This window comes from Alligator sinensis, unplaced genomic scaffold (genome assembly GCF_000455745.1).
Source record: "Alligator sinensis unplaced genomic scaffold, ASM45574v1 scaffold1308_1, whole genome shotgun sequence".
In the NCBI taxonomy this organism is placed as follows: Eukaryota; Metazoa; Chordata; order Crocodylia; family Alligatoridae; genus Alligator; species Alligator sinensis.
In genome coordinates, this window is record NW_005842416.1 from 1073141 (window position 1) to 1093704 (window position 20564).

Here is a 20564-nt window from a genome sequence, read left to right on the forward strand (position 1 = left end):
TTGTAGAATGCCCAGGGAATTTCTTACCTTTTCTAGGTATTCTTTATGTGAATAGACTATAACATCTCTCACTGTATTACAGCATCTTGGTAACATTCTTGTTTCTCAGGGAGTTTTAGACCCCTAGGGTGCATCCACACATGCAAGCATGTGCGCTTGCAGCAGCTCAAATAGAAGTGGTGCAAATTTGAGCTGGGGCTTTTTGCCTCAGTGCATGTGCTCGGACATGCACTTTGTTGTGAAGCAAATTGTGCCACTTGGGGCAAAATAACCCTGCCTGGCTCCTCCCAGATCTGCAGCTAGGGGGGAGCTAGAGCCTGGGACCAGCACCTGTGCTGTCCCTAGTGGTGTAAAAAGCTGCCCTGTCCTGCCCCCATCTGTACAAAAACCTGCCCTGGCAAGCAGCTCAGAGCTACTTGTTCTCCGGAGCTTCTCAGGCTCAGCCTCTTGTTACCTGGGGACACTACCCCTTGTTGTGCCAGCTGGACTGCTGCAGCAGCATCCCAAATCCATTTTTAAAAATATCCCCAAATCCATGTTTTTCCACAGTTAACACAAAAGACCACTCTACACACACACACGCACACACACGCGCACGCGCGCGCGTAGAGAGAGAGAGCAAGCAATCAGTTGGGCAATGCTTTATTGGTATATTTGCAATGTGGAAGCCTACTAGTGTCTCTATCATCATGATACAATAAATTCTAAATACCTTTATGTGTTGATGTGTACTTCTGGATTTCTTCACCCATGATGGGTGTATGATGGGGGATATGGTGTTTGCAGGAAGGGGGTGGGAAGAGGTGTGGGGGAAGGCGGGTGGGTGTGTGTGGAGGGATGAGGGTTGGTGTGTGGGTAGGTGTGGGGCGATTGTTGGGGGGGATTGTGGGTGTGGGGGAACTTGTGGGGGTGCTGCTCAGGAGGGGTGGGTCCCCTGGCCCCCACAGGGTGCAGCCCCCCCCATAGCACATGGAATGCCCCCCCCACAGGGCCCCAGCTCCCCCCTGGAGGGCCACAGCCCCTATCCCCCACAGGGCCCCAGGCACCCTGGAGGGCCCCAGCCTCCCTGCCCAGGGTCCCAGGCACCTTGAAAGGCCCCCCCCGGGCAGAGTGGGGAGCTCTGAGCCATGGTGGCAAGACCTGGTGCGGCACACAGGATCCACGCACTGGGCCCAGCCGGGTCCTGCCAGCCCTGGGGACCATCTTCCGCCTTGCCGGGCCAGGCCCTTGCTGGCAGGACCTGGCACGGCACGTGGGGACTGCATGCTGGGCCCAGCCAGGTCCTGGGGCCTCTCTGCTGCTGGGCCGGGTCCTTGGTGACAGGACCCGGCTCAGCACACAGGGACCATGTGCTGGGCCCAGCTGGGTCCTGCTGGCCCTGGGGTCCTGCTGTGTCACCTTGCCGGGCTGGGCCCAGTGTGGCAGCAGGACCCGGCGCAGTGCACAGTCCCCGGGTTCCAGGCGCAGCTGGGCCCTGCCTCCTTCAGGGCCTCCATGCCACCTGGCCAGGCCAGGCCCAGGGCTGCAGGATTTGGTGCCTGCCAGGTTCTGCCAGCCCTGGGGCTGAACCTGCCACTAGCCCTGGGCCCAGCCTGGCCAGGTGGCACAGAGGCCCTGACAGCGGCTGGGCCCGGCACGCAGGGACCGCGTGCCACACTGGGTCCTGGTGCTCTGGGCCCGGCCCAGCTGGGCGGCATAGGGGCCCCGTGGGTTGCAGGACCCAGCTGGCCAGGGATCGGGGAGGTCTAGGGGTCTAATTTTCTCCCCGTGCTGCAAACTTGCAGCATGGGGAACATTTTTTCGTTCATACGTGCCTCTTGTCCCGCCTCAAAGGGGTTTGAGGCGGGGCAAGAGGCACGTGCGCGCTTGTCTGAATGCACCCCTAGTGTATAAGAAGAAGAACATGTAGTCACCGAAATCCTAGGAACTTCTAAAATATATTTCAGAAGAGAATAAAAGAAACATCAATCAGTGTTGCCATACAAGGTGGTGAACTGCCTCAAAAATAAAGCTTAGATTAAATGGTAGAGATTTTATACCCACTAGGGTATAGAGTACAGGTGTGAGAAACTAGCTAATGGTCTTGAAATCCTGCATGGTATTTCTGATTGGTTGATCTTATGAGACTCCCCCATTTTGGGATGTATTGGATATGGAACAAACCTAGTTTGATTTTTAAATACAAACAAACATATTTTGCATCTGGGTTCCAATACAGGATCTAAACCCAAACCTCTAGAAAGAAATATGTGAGTAGGGCCATCTTTGGAGGGAGGGGCGCAAATCAGGGTGACTGCCCGGGTCAGGGGGCCGTGCGGAGCCAGGTAGAGGGGCTGTGACAACACAGCATTGCCGCCGGCTTTGTGTCCAGCCGCTTGGCACCCCTCCCTCTGCCGCTGAATCCACCACCAGCTTCCTCGCGTCCAGGGTGTTCAGGGGCAGGGCCCTGCACAGGCTGCTTTGCCCTGGGCCCCTCACCCTGCTCGGGTCATCTCTGTATGTGAGGATGGAAAAGGGGAACAAGAATTCAAAGTTCAGGTTGAGGACTTTCTCTGCTTATAAGTGAACATCTTTAAAGTAAATTTAAGATCTCAATGGTTGCCAATTAAAAGATCTGATTATCTGTCCATTTTAGTTTGCTAATCACCAAGTTGTGTAAGCACCCTCAGCACTAGTATGTTGGATGCTCTATAGCAGTGGTTCTCAACCTGGGATCCACGGGCCAAGTGCAGCCCAATCAGCACAATGCTGTGGTCCACGTGTCATCCTATTAAAACAATTTTAAAATAGATACACAGGAAGTAAGTTGTGTGGGTGCAACCCACATAATGCATTGAGAACTGCACGTGTGGCCCACTATGGCAAATAGGTTGAGAACCACTGATCTATAGCAATCTACAGAATTTTTGTTAAATTATAGATACAAAATAAATAGAAAGTTCTAAAGATTGCAGTAATCCAGATTTCAGATGTGGTATAATGAAAGCATAAATCAGTAACTGAGTACATCCCTTATTGGCCAATCTTGCTGGTTATAGAGATGATAGGATAAGGATTTTATAACTCAAGCAAATAAATGGAGCCTTGAACAAACAGCTCAGGATTCAAACTTTTGAAAGATGAAGTAGTTTTAGTAGGCTCTTTGGTCCTTTTACTATAAAAGAATTACAACGGGCAAAGCAGCATCTTTCCAAAAATGACACAATCAGACTAAAATCTGGTTTTCTGAGGTTGTATTAAATTCATAAAATGTTCAGAATGTCACTTAGTCAAGTTATAGAAAGCCCCCTAGATGACCTCAGATAGAAAAACAAAACAGTGTATCATACACATAAAGTGGTACCAAAAATATGTCTTTGTGCCCCTACAGAAAAGAAATTGCACATAGAACAACATAAATTCAAGAACTGAGACTTGTGGGAGTCTCCAGACATTTGAATCTGATTGGAAGAAAACTCTCACAAAATAATAAACTGGGAGTCATTTTCTGATCTTCTCCAGAATCCCAGTCTGCTGCATTTTACCAGCAGGGATAAAGAAGGAAAGCTTTTAAGTCAGCCAGCATCAGATTGATTCATAAAGCAAACAGCAAAAGTATTATGAGGCAAGCCTGCATGTTATGATAGACATCTAGGAATACTCATCTTTGGCAGTCTATCCATCTTTGGCTAAAGGGGTGGAAACTCTGGTTTGTTTCCCTGGGTAATGTATAGAATTCTGTTCATACTCCAACTCATTTTATGTGGCCATAGGGAGCCAAGTCAGGACTTAAAATTAGCTGTAATTTTTGTTGATCAGATTGTATGATGGGCCAGCTTATTTTTTTTCCATGACTGTTGTAGGAGATCTATATGACAACTATAGGCTATTCTCTTTGTGTTTAAACCATTTGTAAGGTAGGTGGATTTGATTCATTTTTCATTTCCAGCTGTCTGCTGAGACAATCAGCTAGTGACTGAAAGATTTCCTTTATGAAGGTGACTTACAAATGCTGCTTTATTTTACATTTAGAAAGTGAGTGCTTTGCTTGATACTCAAGACAGGGTAAAGGGGCATTCTGCAGTTGCTTTATTCTAAATATACCTTTTAAAATTCTTTTAGGGGAAGTACTAGAAATTCATAGTTACTATGGACCATAGTGGCCCAAGAAAATTGCAGTTTTAAAATATATGTTTAAAAAGTTTAATGAATTAACATGAAAACCCTATTTTAAACTACAAAGCCTATTTGGTAGTATATACTATGTTTGATAAGTCGCATTTAACTGTTTTCAAGGCTAGCACAGTTTTAGCAGCTGTGGCATTAATGTATATTATATAATATGTTGGCGGATGAGATTTTGCAGGCCAGAACATTTTTAAACTGTATATTTAGAGTCATGTCATCATATATCCTTTCTAGGAAAGTCACAGAAGTGGGGAAAGTAGAATGGGCAAACCAGTCAGTGTGAATCCAACTCCTGTGTGAACATCAAGCTTTATCTTTTATTTGTATTGCTGAAGTGCCCAGTCATGAGCCAGGATACTAATGTTGGGCACTATAGAAAAAGGCACTATAGAAAAAGATGGCTTCTTCCTCACACACTTTAAAAGGTAGGAAAACCAAGAAGATATTGAGTATGCTAGGCAGTGGTGTCAGCCTGCCATCCATTTTAACTGTAACTGTATTGCAGGACTTTGCTCATAAACATTACATAAAACTGCCATGAACATAAATAGAATTGAATCTCTTACCCATGGAAAGTGCCAAATTTTACTTTCTTTTAGCTAAAGATATATGGATTGCTAGAGATGAATGTTTCTGGGTGGGTCTCATGATATGGGGTGCCTGTACATGAGTGCAGAAGCTGCTCTGACACACTATAATTACAGCATGGTGAAACAGACTCGATTAAGCCTCCCGTGTCTCGTGTATCAGTGTCCATGTGCTTCAAAATGGTGGCAGGGTTGCTTGAACTAAAGCTCTGTCCCCCGGTGCCCCCGGAGCACCTGTAAAAGTACCCATGCAGTCCTGTTGAATGTTGCTTTTCCTCTTCACTTTAAGTTTGAAAGTATTCTTTTTGGCTGAAAAAAGATTTGATTTTGAAAATTCTCTTACTAGATTTTATACTTTGTAAGTGTAGATTGATGTGACTATTGGTTTATAGATCAGACCACCACATACAGAAATAGCATGGTTATGAGAAAATTGGCATGGTTATGAAATCTTCAGTATGTATTTAATAAAGTTATCCAAAAATCTTGTTGTATTTACTTTTATGAACGAAACAGATTATTTGTATTTAAGATGTATACTGCAGTAGTATCTAAAAGTGACAGCTGGTCCTGGTTCCCTGATGGGAGTTGTTGCACAAACATATAATAAGTGATAGTCTCTGACGCCAAAAGGTTATAAGCCAAAACACAAGTGAATGAGATGGAAAAACATAGCAGGCGAATGAGAAGGAAAAGCATACTGGGATGGAGTAGGGAAGATGGGAGCATAAATTTGAGAAGTACCCAGTTCCAAGCTTGTAATAGTAATCACAGCTTTCTACCTGTCAAGCCACTATCTGGGTGTACCTTACTGTATGCACTACATAAGAGGTGATTTTTGAGAAGGGAATTGAGAGAAAGAAGAAAATCGTTTGAGGATTTTGATGGAGAGTTGTTTCCCACTTCTCAAGGCATTGTAGGAGAACTGTGAAACAAAGGTTTGCTGATTTGGGCCCAGGTTTTATAAAAGACCTGGATGATGATCTAGTTGGTCCAGTGTAAGAGACACTCTAGGTTTTTGGTGTTTCATTGACAGTTTCTCTGAACATAATGTAATTCCTTGTCCAAGGTTTTGATGCCCTTTGTCTTAAAGTGGGTATTGTAAAGAATGTGATCTCTGCTATTTCTAGTGTTTTGCTTTGAAAGGGATTAGTTTAAAATGTCAAAAGCAATTGCTTAAAATTATTGTTTAAAGTTTTCTTAGACCAATTTACTTGCTCTTTTAAAGGAGAAACATGCATTTAACATTATTTAAAATCCAAAATATGGTTTGTGAAATCTCACTAAAGAGAGTGCATGCTCAACAAGGTAGAGATGATAACCTGCTGGATTTGGAGGAAGGAAGGAGACAGAAGCTCCATTTGTCTTCCCACCCTGATGCTATCTGTGTCTTCACTGGTTTTCTGCAGGATTTGAGCATTATGGATGGGGATGACGTTGGGATTAAACAGGGTCTGACTTACGCAGAGACAGCTACTTCTAGTGGGAGTCACTGAGTAGTTAATGTTCAAGCCTCGGCATATTTACTTGCTTTCCCCCTATGTACTCTCTGTGAGAAGGTTTGGTGGCAATCTCCTTTTACAGTGCATTGGTGTAGGTTTGCAAGGCTTGGAGGTCCAGAAGGTCGGGCAAAGAGAGATGGCCTTTGTACAGATGGTTCTGAGTTCTAACAGATTCCATGGGAGCCGTTGAGACCTTGGATGGAAGCCCCTGCTTTTTCTGCACGTACATTTGTATTGTGTACATGGAACACACAGAAAATTACCATAGGGTGATAACAAATGGAAAATCATGGCATTTTTTCTCACAAGCTGCGAGTGACCAGATTCTTACGCGCATAATGAACCGTTATCTGAGTAGACATTAAAAATTAATGGCATATATTAATTATTATTAATCTATATTAATGTCATATACGTCCATATCGATTTCTTTAAATAAAAGGTGTAGGTGGCATAATACCTTCTATTAACACTGTATTTCCTTCTGACATGGAGACTGCTTAATTTTTATTACGTGTAATTTAAAATGAAAAATATCATAGTACGAATACAAGAAAATTGAAATGTAAAAGCTGTTGTAGGTTTTGTTGCATCATCTATAGATACTACTAAGACATCATATTTTAAAATATGTCTTTAAATTGCTTATTTCAAAAAGCTCTAAGCTGAAGTAAAAGATTTAAAATGACAAGTTATTTTTCTTAACAGTATTTGAATTAGCAACACAGTGTATTGTAATTGAATGAATTATGATTTGATGTCTGGGAAGAAGAAGCAGTGTTGTATTTGGACTAAGAGATTACTTGCTGGCTTTGTCACAGTTGACATTAATTATTGATAGAAGTTTCAGAAATAGCGCATGTGCCGACAGAGTTGACTGTAATATAAGATAGAAACTGCAGTGATGCTAGAGGGATTATAAAGAAGGAAACACCTGTAGAATGTGGACTTCTGTACTTCTGAACATCAGATTTTTAGTTTGCTATGAACTACATTTATGAGTGAGAAAATAATGAAAAAGATGAGTCGCCAAGCTTATTTTTATCGTGTCCCTCCACAGGAACTACACAGAAGAACCCAACTTCAGCCTGAACCAGCAAAGACAAAGGCTCTTCAGACAGTTATAGAGATGAAGGTATGAGCTTTGCATGTTTACTAATACAATGTCTTTTCATTTTAAGTTAATTTAATTTTAAATATTAAAGCATTCATTAAGTGCTAGCTTTTACTACAGAATTTATTCCAGTGTTAAGCAAGGGAACAGTCAGCATTTCTCTCCTCCACCCCCATTCCAAAATTGTCAGAGATCTGTAAAACAGTCCATGACTAATACCTCTTCTACATGAAAAGCTGAGGCCTACAGTTTCAGAAAAAGGTATAAAAATATTCTTTGTCTCCAGGAAGAAAAAAATTCATGTCTCTCCAAAGCCATTTTTGGCAAATAATTCCACCCTCTTTTCACACATTTCCTTAATCAATTACCCACATGTTAAAAAAATAACTGATCTGTAGGGAATACGCTGATAAACTCTTCAGATTTTAAAAACTTAATTATTGGAAAAGGGGAGCTATTTATTTATATCTATATAATCTATTTACTATGTAATTGGGGACCTACTTAAATTGTGGTGAGACAAAGGGTTTTTCATGGTCTGCTTGTGGCATGCAGACCCAATTTTGCAGGCATTTCACAGTGGCCCTGCCCCTCACTCCTGATTGGCCCTGGAAGCCCTGTTTGTCACCGCTGATTGGCAACAAAATACTTTTGCTTTCCTGACTGGTTCCTTCACTAAGTCTATGTCAGTAGCTCATCCTCTCAGTAGTTCTCTCTCAAATCACATGCTCTATAGCTTCAGTAATGGCTGTGCTTTCTTTATATTCATAGAAAATTAGGGTTGGAAGGGACATCAGGACATCAGAGGGAATGGTGGGGAACACGCTCCCCCCGATTTGTGTGCCCACAGCGGGCACAGGGATGCAGCCTAGCTGAACCAGCAGGGGCAGGAGCCATGTCTGTAGCCCAGCATGCAGGACTTGGCGTGGGAGGGAGGAGCGGGGCTGCAAGACTCATTGCTGTCTCTGCCTCCCCACACACCCACTCTCTGCCCCACACACTGGGGAGCTGGTGTCTGGGTGCAAGGGGTAGAGGGTTGGGAGTGAGGGGCACCAGCAGAGCCTGTGGGCTGTTTTCTACTTAAACTGTTTACTGAATCAGGATTGGCCATTGATGTTTACAAATGGGTCCTGATACAAAAAAGGTTGAGAATCACTGATCTAGTCCAAAATTCCTGTAAGCACATTTTTAGGGGGTCAGTTCCATGGGAAATTGCAGCTAATGCCATTTTTTCAGTGATCTCAGAGATCACTGTTTTTTGTTTTCTTTGAAAGCAATTTAAGTAGGTCCCTGTATATAATCATATATATAAAGACTTCCATATTCTACCAGATATAGGATAATTCTATCCTTTTTTTTAATCCTCCACTTTAATGGCTGCCCTCACTACACCATTGTTACTATTCTTTGTTAGGAAGGTAGACAAACAGCTTCCTTAAAATTCTGCTTGGTGAAGTTTTCCAAAGGTATTTCAACTTTATAGAAAAGGATGATACTCCATGTTTTATATTATTTTACTGATAAGAATATCTTCACCTGTTTGAAGAAAACTTTATTAGTTTCAGTAATAGAAAAAAAAATTAGAAACCTGAGCCTAAAAATCCTTGCTCCCATGCATGTAATCCCTACTTTGATGGCCCTATTCATGCAGGTAAGAGTCTACAAGGTTGGCTTCTATACTTATTGAATAAAGAAGATACTAAAAGAAAACTTCAGGTTTTATTTGTCACAATAATAACTCCTGCTTTCTCCTGGGCTAGCATCGATGTATATAAGGTGTAGGTTCATCAAATCCTGTGGAGTTCTAGTGTTATAAATCTGGTGTAACTCAAGTCACAATCAGGTCATACCTGAGCGGTTATATAACCTTCTGTATGATATAGTATAAATGGCAGGAAAAATTTCCATTCTTATCTACCCTAATAATGTAATCACAATTCAGCACTAAGTTTAATGTTTCTGGATATTACTTATTTTGGGGCACAAAATTCTTGCATTGTAAATCTTACTCCTTACTGTAGACTCACCCAGTTTACATGAGATACTAAATACTGTATGCAATAAACTAATTCTACTACACTTTAGCATGTCACAGCAAAGCTGTGCTATTGCATTAATGTACAGTAGAATTAATTTAGCATCACTAAAAAGGTGTGCTCAGGAGCACTGGTTACTGCACATTCAGTAAATTCACTAAACTTAACGTATGGTACCAACAGCACATAATGCACATGTAGATGTGCCCACTGTGTCTGTGATTTGACAAACTTAGCTGTACCAACCAGCCAGATAAATTCATATAATTAAAAGTATTTTTTAATACTGGCTTTTAAACAGGACTTCATAGCTGGCATTGTCTATATTTCTGTATAATTTGCTTTTCTTTTGAACACTATGTTTAATTGTATCTAAACACTTTTCCTCAATTCATAAGTTGCTAGACTCCCTGCAGCCTACTGGAGACACAAAAGCATGTGCATAAAATGAACACAACAGAGGATATTTTTTAAAATAAGTATTTGTTGAATATTGAGGAACAAATGCCAGATGTTCTAAAGGCAGTTCCAGATGTGCTGAGACCAAAAATTATGAGTGGGTATAGAAGTAAAGTGTAACAGACTAAGTCCAGATAATGTGCCTTTAAAGAAATTATATTTCTGTTGAAGGTCACTCCCCCATCGCCTACACTTCACTGAACAAGTGTTTACACTGCAGGTAGCTCAGGAATTTGTACAAAGGGATGGATTTTTTGACATAGTTTAAGGAAAATCTGTTCTGCAAGTGCAGTACTTTGATTGCTCTGTTTGCTATATAATATTGCTATTTGAAGCTTGGTGAAGTTAAAAGATTTAAGATTTAGATCCTAATCCTAAAAATGGCTTAAAATTCACAACATTTTTAAAAGTATAATATTGGAACCTTTTTATTTGTCTTCTAGATTTTGAATTGTTTCTAGATCACATTTTTTGGCTTTATTGACAACGAGGAAGACCAGAAACTGATTATTTTTGTAATGAAACTTAGATTTTCACACCAGTATGTCGATCCAGAACCTATGTCTAAGAAAACCTCCAAATATTATAAGACTCGTTATTAAATTGTGAGAATTAGTAACAAAGACTGAAATACATTACTGATGGCCTTTCCCATCAGCCCTCCTGAAAGAAATGCAAATTAAATGCTTGTGTTTTTCCACTGATTTCCATTAGAGTGAATAACTTCAGGATGTCTGAACACTAAAGTAAATGCGATCTTCCTAATGGATAATTATTAGCTTGAATTATTCCAGTGTGTCTAGCAAAAAGGAGTATCTCAGCAACCCCTTTATATATATTTACTTTCTAGTTCTTCATAACAAAGAATCTCATTTGTGATTAATGAACATGAAATCATACACATGCAGCATTCTGAGGGCTGGCTTTCAGTTCTGAGGGACAAATTTCCTTCTTTTTCTGTCCACATCCTACCGCTGGGGCTGTCCCAGTAAAATTTGTCCGATACTAAACGTAAAAGGGATAAATGGAAGCTGTCAAAGTCCCTGTGATTAAAAAGCAGTTTTCATTACTATTTCATTACTATTTCCTACTTTTTCGTATTTTGGAATGTTAACCAGTAAGGCAAATGAGGAAGGCAAAGATAAAGGATGAGCTGTACCTGGCAAAGGAGGTTAAGGACAACAAGAAGAGGTTCTGTAAGTATGTTGGCCAGAAACGAAGGACCAAGGAAGCTGTGGGTCCCCTGTTAACAAGCCAGGGGAAACTCCTGACCAAAACATACAAAGAAGGCAGAGCTACTCAGCAGCTACTTTGCCTCAGTCTTCACCAAAAAAAAATAATAGGGATTATCTGGATAAGGAAGGGGGCAGATGAGGGAGGAGATAACAAAAGAGATGGTCAGAGAGCTTTTGTCGAGTCTGCATGCATTCAAGTTAGCAGGGCCAGATGAGCTTCATCCCAGGGTCCTGAAGGAACTAGCAGAGGAGATCTTGGAGCCCTTGGCAATAATCTTCATGAAGCCGTGGGAGATGGGCCAGGTACCAGGGGACTGGAAAAGGACCAGTGTAGTGCCTCTCTTTAAAAGGAAAAGATGGAGGATGAAGGGAACTACAGACTGGTTAGCCTCACATCAATACCTGGCAAGTTACTGGAGCATATCCAGATGAAGGCCATTTACAAGCATCTGGAGGAGGAAAGACTGATCACAAGCAGCCAGCATGTATTTATGAAAAACAAACCATGTCAAACTAGGAATGAGAAAGGCTAAATGTTTTTAAAAATAAGGATATTTATACTGGTAATGCATTACCGGTTAATGTTTAGCACAGGGTGCAGTCTGGCAGAGAAGGGAAGTTATGTGGTGCCTCAGGAACAAGAAGACAGGAGGGAAGGCAGGAGGGAGGGAGGAATGAGGAGGAGGAGATGGGAAGGGGTGAGGAGGACTGTGGCAGGGCACTGTTTGTGCCTGCCACTTTAAGGGCCTTAAGCCAAGCAGGCAGCAGGTGCTTAATTGCGGTGGCCATTTTAGTGCTCTGGCCGCCCATATAAACAGAGCAGTTTGCTGCTGGCAGCCAGGCAGCAACATTGCCTGGCCACAGGGCTGCTGGTATTATCTGGAGGTAAGGGAGGAGGTGTAGGGGATGGTTAGGAGGCTCTTGGTCCTGGGCGTGACCTAAAACTGCACCTTCCTGGGAGTGGGTGGCCTGGTGGGGCTCTCAATGGCACCCCCAGGAAATGCCAGACCAGTTATCCCCCCAGTGAAAGGCGGGTCGGGGCGCCTTAACCCTAGCTCCCACAACCAGGTGGGTCACCCGCTAGTAGGGCCAAAAGGTGGACCCAGGAGTGAGAGTGGGGCTAGAGACTATGACCTGATCAAGAGAGTATCCTTGACTGGTCCGGGCAGGGGCCAGGACCAGAATGGTCAAAAGGGCCAGGGGCCCATGGCGAGGGAAACCCAGAGCTTGGTGGGCCTGGGTTTCCTGACTGGCCTTGGAGGTGGGGCCAGGGCCTGTATGGCCAAAAGTCCCAGGGGAAGGGACCACATTGTCAGCTAGTTAGCCTGAATGAGGGCGGGGTAGGCTGCCAGAATGGAGGGATCTAAGAGGGGTCCTGATTGGAGGATTCTGTGACCCAGTGTGGGGCCAGTGAGAGTAACAGCTAGATGCAATCTGTGAGGCATGGACTGTGGTGTAGGGGAGGTACAGAGCCACAGATAGTGCCCTCTGGCATTGGGGAAAGAAATGGGCAACCTCCCACCTAATTAAGATCAATAATCAATTAACATAAAGGCATGGCACATGAGAAGGCAGGTGGTTGCCCCAGAAACAGGTGGGCAGGCCAAAGGCAAATTGGCCTGAGAAGGGCCCCCATTACAGGGACTAATACCCATAGCCTATGAGGTTAAAGAGAAAAACAGCAGGTGGCCTAATGACTCATCAGTTAAGCAATTAGCTGCTCTTTCACAGGTACCATCTGGAGGAAGATAACAGGCTTCTTAAAGTTTAAACTTGCCCCCAACCTGTGGTATATGCTTCCTTCCTCTCAGCACCTGGGAAAGCCCCTCACCTGATGCTGCCCATGGTTTCATGTTGGCTGTGTTATCTGGGGCTTACTGCTGCCCTCTTCCCCCCATTTTCTAAGGACCTGGGAACCAGCTTCCAGCAGCAGCTCTGTCCGAGGGGGTCTGTGAGTGGCTCCTAGCTCCCCGCGTTGCTCCAAACAGGCAGCATCGTGGCACCTCCAGTGGCAGGATAAGGTAGGGCAGGTGCTGGCCTGGAGCTCTGGAACCCCCAGCCAGGACTAAGTATGTGTTATCAGTTAACCGTTTAACCAATATAATTAGAGAAGTTTAATGGATATTTTAAAAATGATATTTACATCCCTATGTCAAACAAACCCGATTTCCTTTTTTGACAAAGTATCTACTTGGGTGGCTGAAGGGAATGCTGTAGATATAGTGTATCTGGATTTCAGCAAGGCTTTTGACAAAGTTGTGCGTGATCTTCTCATAAACAAATTGGACATACATTTGTTACATACATAATTTGGCATAACAAGGAGTAATGGGCACAAGTTGATGGAGAGGAGGTACAGATTGGACATCCGAAAAAACTACTTCACAGTCAGGGCGGCTAGGAGCTGGAACCAACTTCCAAGGGAGGTGGGGCTGGCCCCCACCCTGGGGATCTTTAAGAAGAGGCTGGATACTTACCTGGCTGGACTCATTTGAGTCCCGTTTTTGTTTTTAGGGTGAGTGGTTTTGTTTGTGTTTTTGGGTTGTTCTCCCTCCCTGGCGGGGGGTCGGGCTAGAAGATCTATTAGGTCCCTTCCGACCCTGAAACTATGAAACTATGAAACTATGGACAAATGTGGGCTGGATAAAACTACTACAAGGTGGATAGATAACTGGCTCAGTAGCCATAACTAAATGGTAATTATTAACGGGTCTGTGTCAGAATGGCAGGAAGTTTTGAGTAGAGTCCCACAGGAGTCTGTCCTGAGCCCGGTGCTGTTCAACGTGTTTCTTAACAATTTGGATGCTGGCATAGGAAGCTTCTTGAGCAAGTTTGCAGACAACATGAAATTTGGAAGTCATAGAAGTCACAGAGAAGTAGGGCTGGAAGAGACCTTGGGAGGTCATCTAGTCCAACTCCCTTCCTGAGGCAGGATCATCACTATCCAAACCATCCCATACAAGCATAATCTAAACTCTACATAAGACTACACTCAACCCAAATACAACATAGGCCTAACACTGTAACCTAACTTACAGCAGCCAATATCTTGCTTCTATAAAATGCCTTCCTCTGTAATGGGTGGGAGGAGGGAAGTGGAAGATGGGCCTCTACCCAGGACCTGTTGAGCATATATTGACAACATTTTACGGAAGCAGAACATTGGCTACTGTGGTTCTCCTGCTTTACCTGTGTTAGGTTAGAGTATTAGGTCTGTGTTGTGGCAGGGCTGAGGGTAGTTCTATATAGAGTTTAGATTATGACTGTATGGGATGGTTTGGATAGAAATGATCCTGCCTCAGATGGGGGTTGGATTATATCAGTGGTCACCAACCGGTTGATCTCATGCATGCATGTGCATGGCCCACCCGCAACCCAGCAGGTCACTCCATGTGGGAGGGAAGGGGCAGGGGCCAGATCAAGGCTGCCGTGATGAGGGATAGAGTGCTGCAGAGGCAGGAGCAGGGGTAAGGTGAGTGGGGCCCTGGCTGGGTGGGTGGTGGGAGGATTGAGCTTGTCTGAACTGGCTGGGGCCAGGCTGCACTCACGCCGGGTGGCAGCAGGGCTGGGAGTGGGGCTATCGAAGTGGGGCTGCAAGCACCTGAAAATTTGACATAGCCCCCGCCACCCTTCTCCCAGTGCTGCCACCGTCACCTGCCCTGAATGCAGTGAGGCCTAGCTCCCCTTCATGAAGACCATGGTGCTGCCTTCCCCTTGCCCCGCCCCTTCCCCCCCAGGATCTGCATGGGAGGAGGGGCAGGCTGGGGCTGGAAGGCAGCATCGCACTCTTCATGGCAGGGGTCTAGGCTGTGCTGTGTTCAGGCCGGGTAGTGACAGCAGTGCTGGGGCTATGGGGGGACTACAGCAAATTTTTGGGGGCCTGCAGCCCCCGCTTCCTCCTGTAGCCCCACTCCCAGCGCTGCCACCACCCGACCTGAGCACAGCCCGGCCCCAGCTTACACTGGCAGCTGGCAGATCTTCTCATAAAGAAATTGGAGAAATGCAGATCTGGGGCACCACCCCCCCCCATGCCCTCCCAGGCTGTGTGCCATCCCCAGTGCCCCCCAGATGAGCCACTTGTGGCTCTGTCCTGTGCTCTGGCTGTGCAGGGCCTTCCCCTGCTCCAGCCCCATTCCCTCCCTCACTGCTGTTGAGGTGAGAGCCAGATTGAGGCCCCAGTTGTGAGGGAGGAAGTGGGACTAAGTCTGGGGCCTCGATCTGCCCCGCCCCACTACATGGCCCTTTCCCCTCCCCCTGCTCCTTCCCCCACAGACTTACCTGCTGTGGGGGGGCATGCCCCCAAATAATTTGTTCTCCTTCTGCCTGGATCTGCCCCCCACTTCCCTCCACATAGACTTACCTGTTGTGGTGGGGTTGTAGTGCACGGTAGGTCTTGGGTTGCTTTAAATACCAAAGGTGATCTCCTATTTAAACAAGTTGGAGACCACTGGACTAGATCACATCTGGAGGTCCTTTCCAACCCTACTTCCCTATAACTCTACATTGTCTTACTCCAATTCAGGTTTGTACTTTTTGTAGAACATTTACTTTAAATGATGATGTATTAAAGCACTGATTTCTCTACGGTGTTCAGGTGGTGGAGATTTAAATACACTACACTTTGGATTTAAATACAATACACTTTGAGGTCACACCCACCCCTTCTGAGGCCCCTACCAGTACAAACTCTCACCTAAACCCACTCACCAAATTGGCATTTGGTCACAATCTTCTACTCAGCTCCCCCAGGCTTTGAACAATATCTTCCTCCCCAGTCAACCTGTCTGTTCTTTCCCTGGTTCCGTTTCTGCCCCTGTACAAAACATTTTCCACTCTTCCCCACTCAAATCCCTCATTCTCCTCTTCTCCCTACATACCTAGTTTCCTTTCTCGTACCTCTCCTCCCATCTCTTCTTCCAATCTCAGACCCTTGTTTTTTCTGCTCCATCTTTATCCTCTCACCTGATACTCATATCTTCTTTCCCCATGACTTTCAAGCTGTCCTTGTCTTTCATGAAATCCTTTCACTCTAGTTTCTCTCAGTCCAGTCTTTACATTGGCATCCTTTCACCTGCGAGAGACGGTGGATATTGCAGCCTCTGGCATAGATGGTTTGCAGTGTCACACGTGACTGAATAATACAATCCAAGATTTGCATGATCTGTGGCAGTGGTTGCAAGTGTGTGTGTCATGATTGGGTGGTTCGAGAGCTACTTGCTTCCTGTAGACTCTTTTCACTTAAAGCCATTGGAGCCAATTCCTGTCATGGCCTTTAATGCCCTAGTGGTGACAGAGATGCCACTTTTTTGATCACTTGCCAAGGTTTTCCACTGGTCAAGATCAGTTCCAAATGCCTTCATGTCTTGCTTGCATGTGTCTTTGTAGCAAGGCTTGGGATGTCCTGTTGTTCTTGTTTCCCTCTGATAGTTCCTCATATAGCATGTCCTTGGGTATACGTCCATCTTCCAATCTGCTCAGATGGTCTAGCCAGCGCAGTCATCTCTGCTTGTGCTGGCTAGGCCAATCCAGTCCCAGTGTCTGTCAGAAATGCCACATTCTCTTCTGTTGTATTTTATATCTTCTCAAACCTCCTAGTTGTATTTTATCTCTTCCTAGATTTATTTGCCCCTCGTTCTTGCTTACTGATCCTTCCAGTTTGCTTTCTCAGGCAATCCTCCCCCACCCAGCAATCTCACAATACTGTGCTTGAATTGGGACCTTAAACACCCCCAGTCCTGCTACACTAGCTGACTTAATGCTCTTGGAGATGGACTTTGGGGCAGGGGAAGACGTTTTGTTTTTTCAGGCTGTAATGTGTGCGCACTATGGGATAAGAGTTGGGGCTGAAACATCCATTTGCTCCTCTGCTTCCTAACACCTCTCCCCACATCTGCTGCTGCTTATTCTTTGACTTGGTCTTGGTCCATCTGCAGTCACTGCTGGCTGGCCAGGAGGGGGCTAAAGCCAGCATGTACTCTGTGTCCTTGGCCAGAGAAGGGCCATAGCCATGACTGAGGGTAAGTGGCAGTGGAGAGTGGACACCAGGGTAGGGGCAGGTGGCAGGAGCGATGAGCAGTGAGGGGGACAGTGGAGGAGGCAAGTAATGGGGTGAGCAGGTGGCAGGATGTACAAGCATTGCGGGGGAAAGTATGAAGGGGTGCAGAGGGAAAGGCGGTAGGGGGCAAGGTGTGTGTGTGGGGGAAGGGGCGGGGGTTAAGCTGCTTGACTCCCCTGCCAGTTGACCCCCTCTCCCTGCCCTGCTGCTGCTGCTGCTGCTGCAAGTCCTTGCAGGTACTATAATTTTGCATGTATAGAATCTAATTATTGGGGGATCATCTTAAATTCAAGGTCATCTTGGAATTGGACAACTTTGGTATATCACTGGATGCTACTGCAGGACTGTTGTTTTCTATCCAATTTAATGGACCTGAGACTTAGAGAAGGTGTGGCTCCCTTGTGTACATTCTGCCTAAAATCAAATGACATATCACAGGAAACCAGTGCCACTCTAGTCTATCTCTAGAGTGTCACTAGTCACTCTAAAGATATGGTTTCCTAATGAATCACTGAGTGAACCCTTCACACCTCCTCAACTCTCTCTTTATGATTGAAATTCAGATTATCTATGACTGATGAAATGGGAGAGAAGAAGGCTAGAGCAGAGGTAAAACAACATATTATAGAGATCTTAGGTTGTGGTTCTGCAGGAGTTGAAGGAAAACATTCATTTCTTCTATAGCTTCTGTAAGGGGTTAGTTAGCAAAAGTATTTCTGGTAATCCAGAATCTGGTTTAACTGTTTCAGTCATATCTGGTAAGAGACTCATGAGTTCTTGATATAAGGATTTTTTTCTAATTACTTTTTCACATAAAATTAGGATTCAGGCTCTGGATGGCTAGATCTGTTCTTGGTGGGGTGGGGTGGGCAAATGCAGAATTTTGTGTCCATTTTATTATGTGGTGGATAATTCCCTCCTCTTTTAAAACTAACTAAATTAACCCAGTGTCTATGGCTATCACCATGTTTGTCTTCATTGTAAAACAGTGGTAAAATGCCAAAATCTGTATCGTTTGGATACAGGAGCAATACATATTTAAAATGGAAAGGCCTTAAGTGAATGAAAATATTTGTGGTTTACCTTGCTTGCAGAAAGGACCATCCTTTTATATTGATCCAGCTTTGATATTTCAGGTATGTTACAGGTTTTTGCTTTTAGGATACTGTTTGTGTGTGCAGTGTAACATACTCTTTTTGTCTAGACAGCATGAACTTTTCTTTTCTCTTGGCCTTAAACTCAAATGTAAGTTTAACTCATTTAATCTCATCTTAATATCTATACCAACATGGTCAAGAGAAAATCATATATTTTAATATTCTACTTTGTAGTTCATTAATCATTTTCTCTTTCTGCCTGTTTGATAACAGCCAAATTCTGTTGTGAATGAGTTTTGTAACACAAGACTATCCCCCAAAATTATTTGTTATAAAATTTTAATGAATTTTTAATAAATGTCAAGTAAAATTCATAATAATTGCATTAAAACTGCCTTTCAGTTGGCCCAAAATTTGGGCCTACACTAAAGTCACACTGTCTCTAAAAAATAAATATTTTGAGAAGGCAACGATCAGATGATCAAGTGTTCATGTTAAAAGAAACAAAGCAGACAAACCCCCCACCCTGATCCCAAGGGTTCTTTTCATCAACTGAGGGAATAGAAAACTCACATTTGATGCATGTATACAACTAAACCAAACCAGCCAGCTGTTTGTAAATATTCTACACACAAGAATTATTCACAGGAAAAATATGATGAATAGTTTCAAATACCAAATATACTTGACAATAGTGATTTGCTTACTGACATTTCACGAACAGAAAAGGAGGCAAACTGCCTTGAATAAATTGTTATAATTATTTACCTGACTTTTTCTTTACTAAGCAGGGTAGGCTATGTCCTACTAAGATGCATTCGATTCATGGAGACTTAATCTCAGTATCACTGAAATAACTTTCTAAAATGAAATCAGGACAACCCTTAATAATTTTCTTGCTTCAGAGTATGAACCAATCATTGCAAAGGGCAGGAAGTAAGGAATCCACCTGGCCTCCTTGGCCATACATACCATTGTTCTGCTGAATGAGTTTATTAAAGGAAGACAAAAGGCATCTACATGAAATATTACGTGGCTGTGGCAATGAGCTATGGTAATGTAGCTTGTCGTTACGGCCACATAACATCAGTGGGCACAACTGTGATGCTGATGCTATGTTACCGTAGTAACTAGCTACATTGCCGTAGCTTGTCACTATGGCGATGTAGCATCTAAAAATAACTGTGTACCTCCAGGACTGTGCAGTACCAGCAGGAAAAGCAAGTACTAAATGAGTGTGCAGTACCAAATGCGCAGTCAGGGCCATGTGTAGACATGCCCAGTGGCTCTTTCTTTTGAAGCCTTAAGATATTGGTCATTATTGGAAACAGGACAGACAGTGTGTTTGGTACTCTTGATAGATGGCTATGCTCATCCAATGTAGTAAATTCTGCTATGTATTCCTGTGCCTTCAACAGGGATTTGGAGGATCTAACTGTTACAGAACTCAGAGGAACTCTATACTCCAACTAGTACTCTCTTATTTAAGCTTACATTGGGATTGCTGCCTTTCTTTGCAATAAATCACAAACTCAGATAGGATGTTGGAATACTGCTAGTATAGATAAAGTGTAAAGCTTGAAGATGATTCTGTAGGTATTCCTTTTGTAGCTTCCAGTTAGTTTCTGTTGTTAGATCCAGTATCAATATATTTAGCCACCACTAGAACTGGTTAAAAAGTTGCCATTTAAAGTTTGTTTGTTTGTTTGTTTTGGAGAGTGCTGATTGAATCAAATCAAAAGGTTCCATGAGACATTCTGTTTAATCTTTTAATGGGATCCACAGTTGTTGGATGCATGGATGGTTAATCTGCCTGCCAGCCTGCCTGGCTCCAAATATTCCTTGTTACATGGCAGCTAACCTTATAGATTCCCTAGGCTTCCTTTGTCCCTGGGCTTCATGCCTCCCCAATTCTCTGCATCCTGCCTAGGTTCCAGTTCTCTGCATCATGCCTAGGTTGGCAGACTTCAAAGATTGCACAGCTCCCCAGCAGTCTACCTGGTATGTTTCTGGGGCTGCCCAGTACCCTGAATTGCCTGCTTGCTGAGGTGGGCTCAATAAATCCCCAGCTTCTATGGTTGCATAGGTACTTCACCAGCCCAAGAATTTTTTTAAAATGCTGTTTTTTGTTTTAGAAACACATTTTTTAAATCTGTCTGCAGAAAATGTTGTGTTTCTTAGTTTTTGTTTAATTCAGAAATAAATAATTTTGATAATGGCAGATGTTCCATGGGGTGAACTTTGTGGCCCTGGTACAACTACTAGTTATGACTTCGACATGCTTTGGTTATGTCTACATGATTTCTTTGGCA

General features: G+C 43.8%; 1 protein-coding gene across 1 annotated transcript in view; it reads left to right on the forward strand.

Annotated features, from left to right (window-relative positions):
* Nucleotides 1-20564, forward strand: part of LOC102387461 (ERC protein 2) — a 500449-nt gene that overhangs the window by 248048 nt on the left and 231837 nt on the right. Inside the window, exon 3 of the mRNA XM_025211594.1 lies at nt 7317-7391. Coding sequence (XP_025067379.1) covers nt 7317-7391 — 75 coding nt within the window. The remainder of the gene's footprint in view (nt 1-7316; nt 7392-20564) is intronic.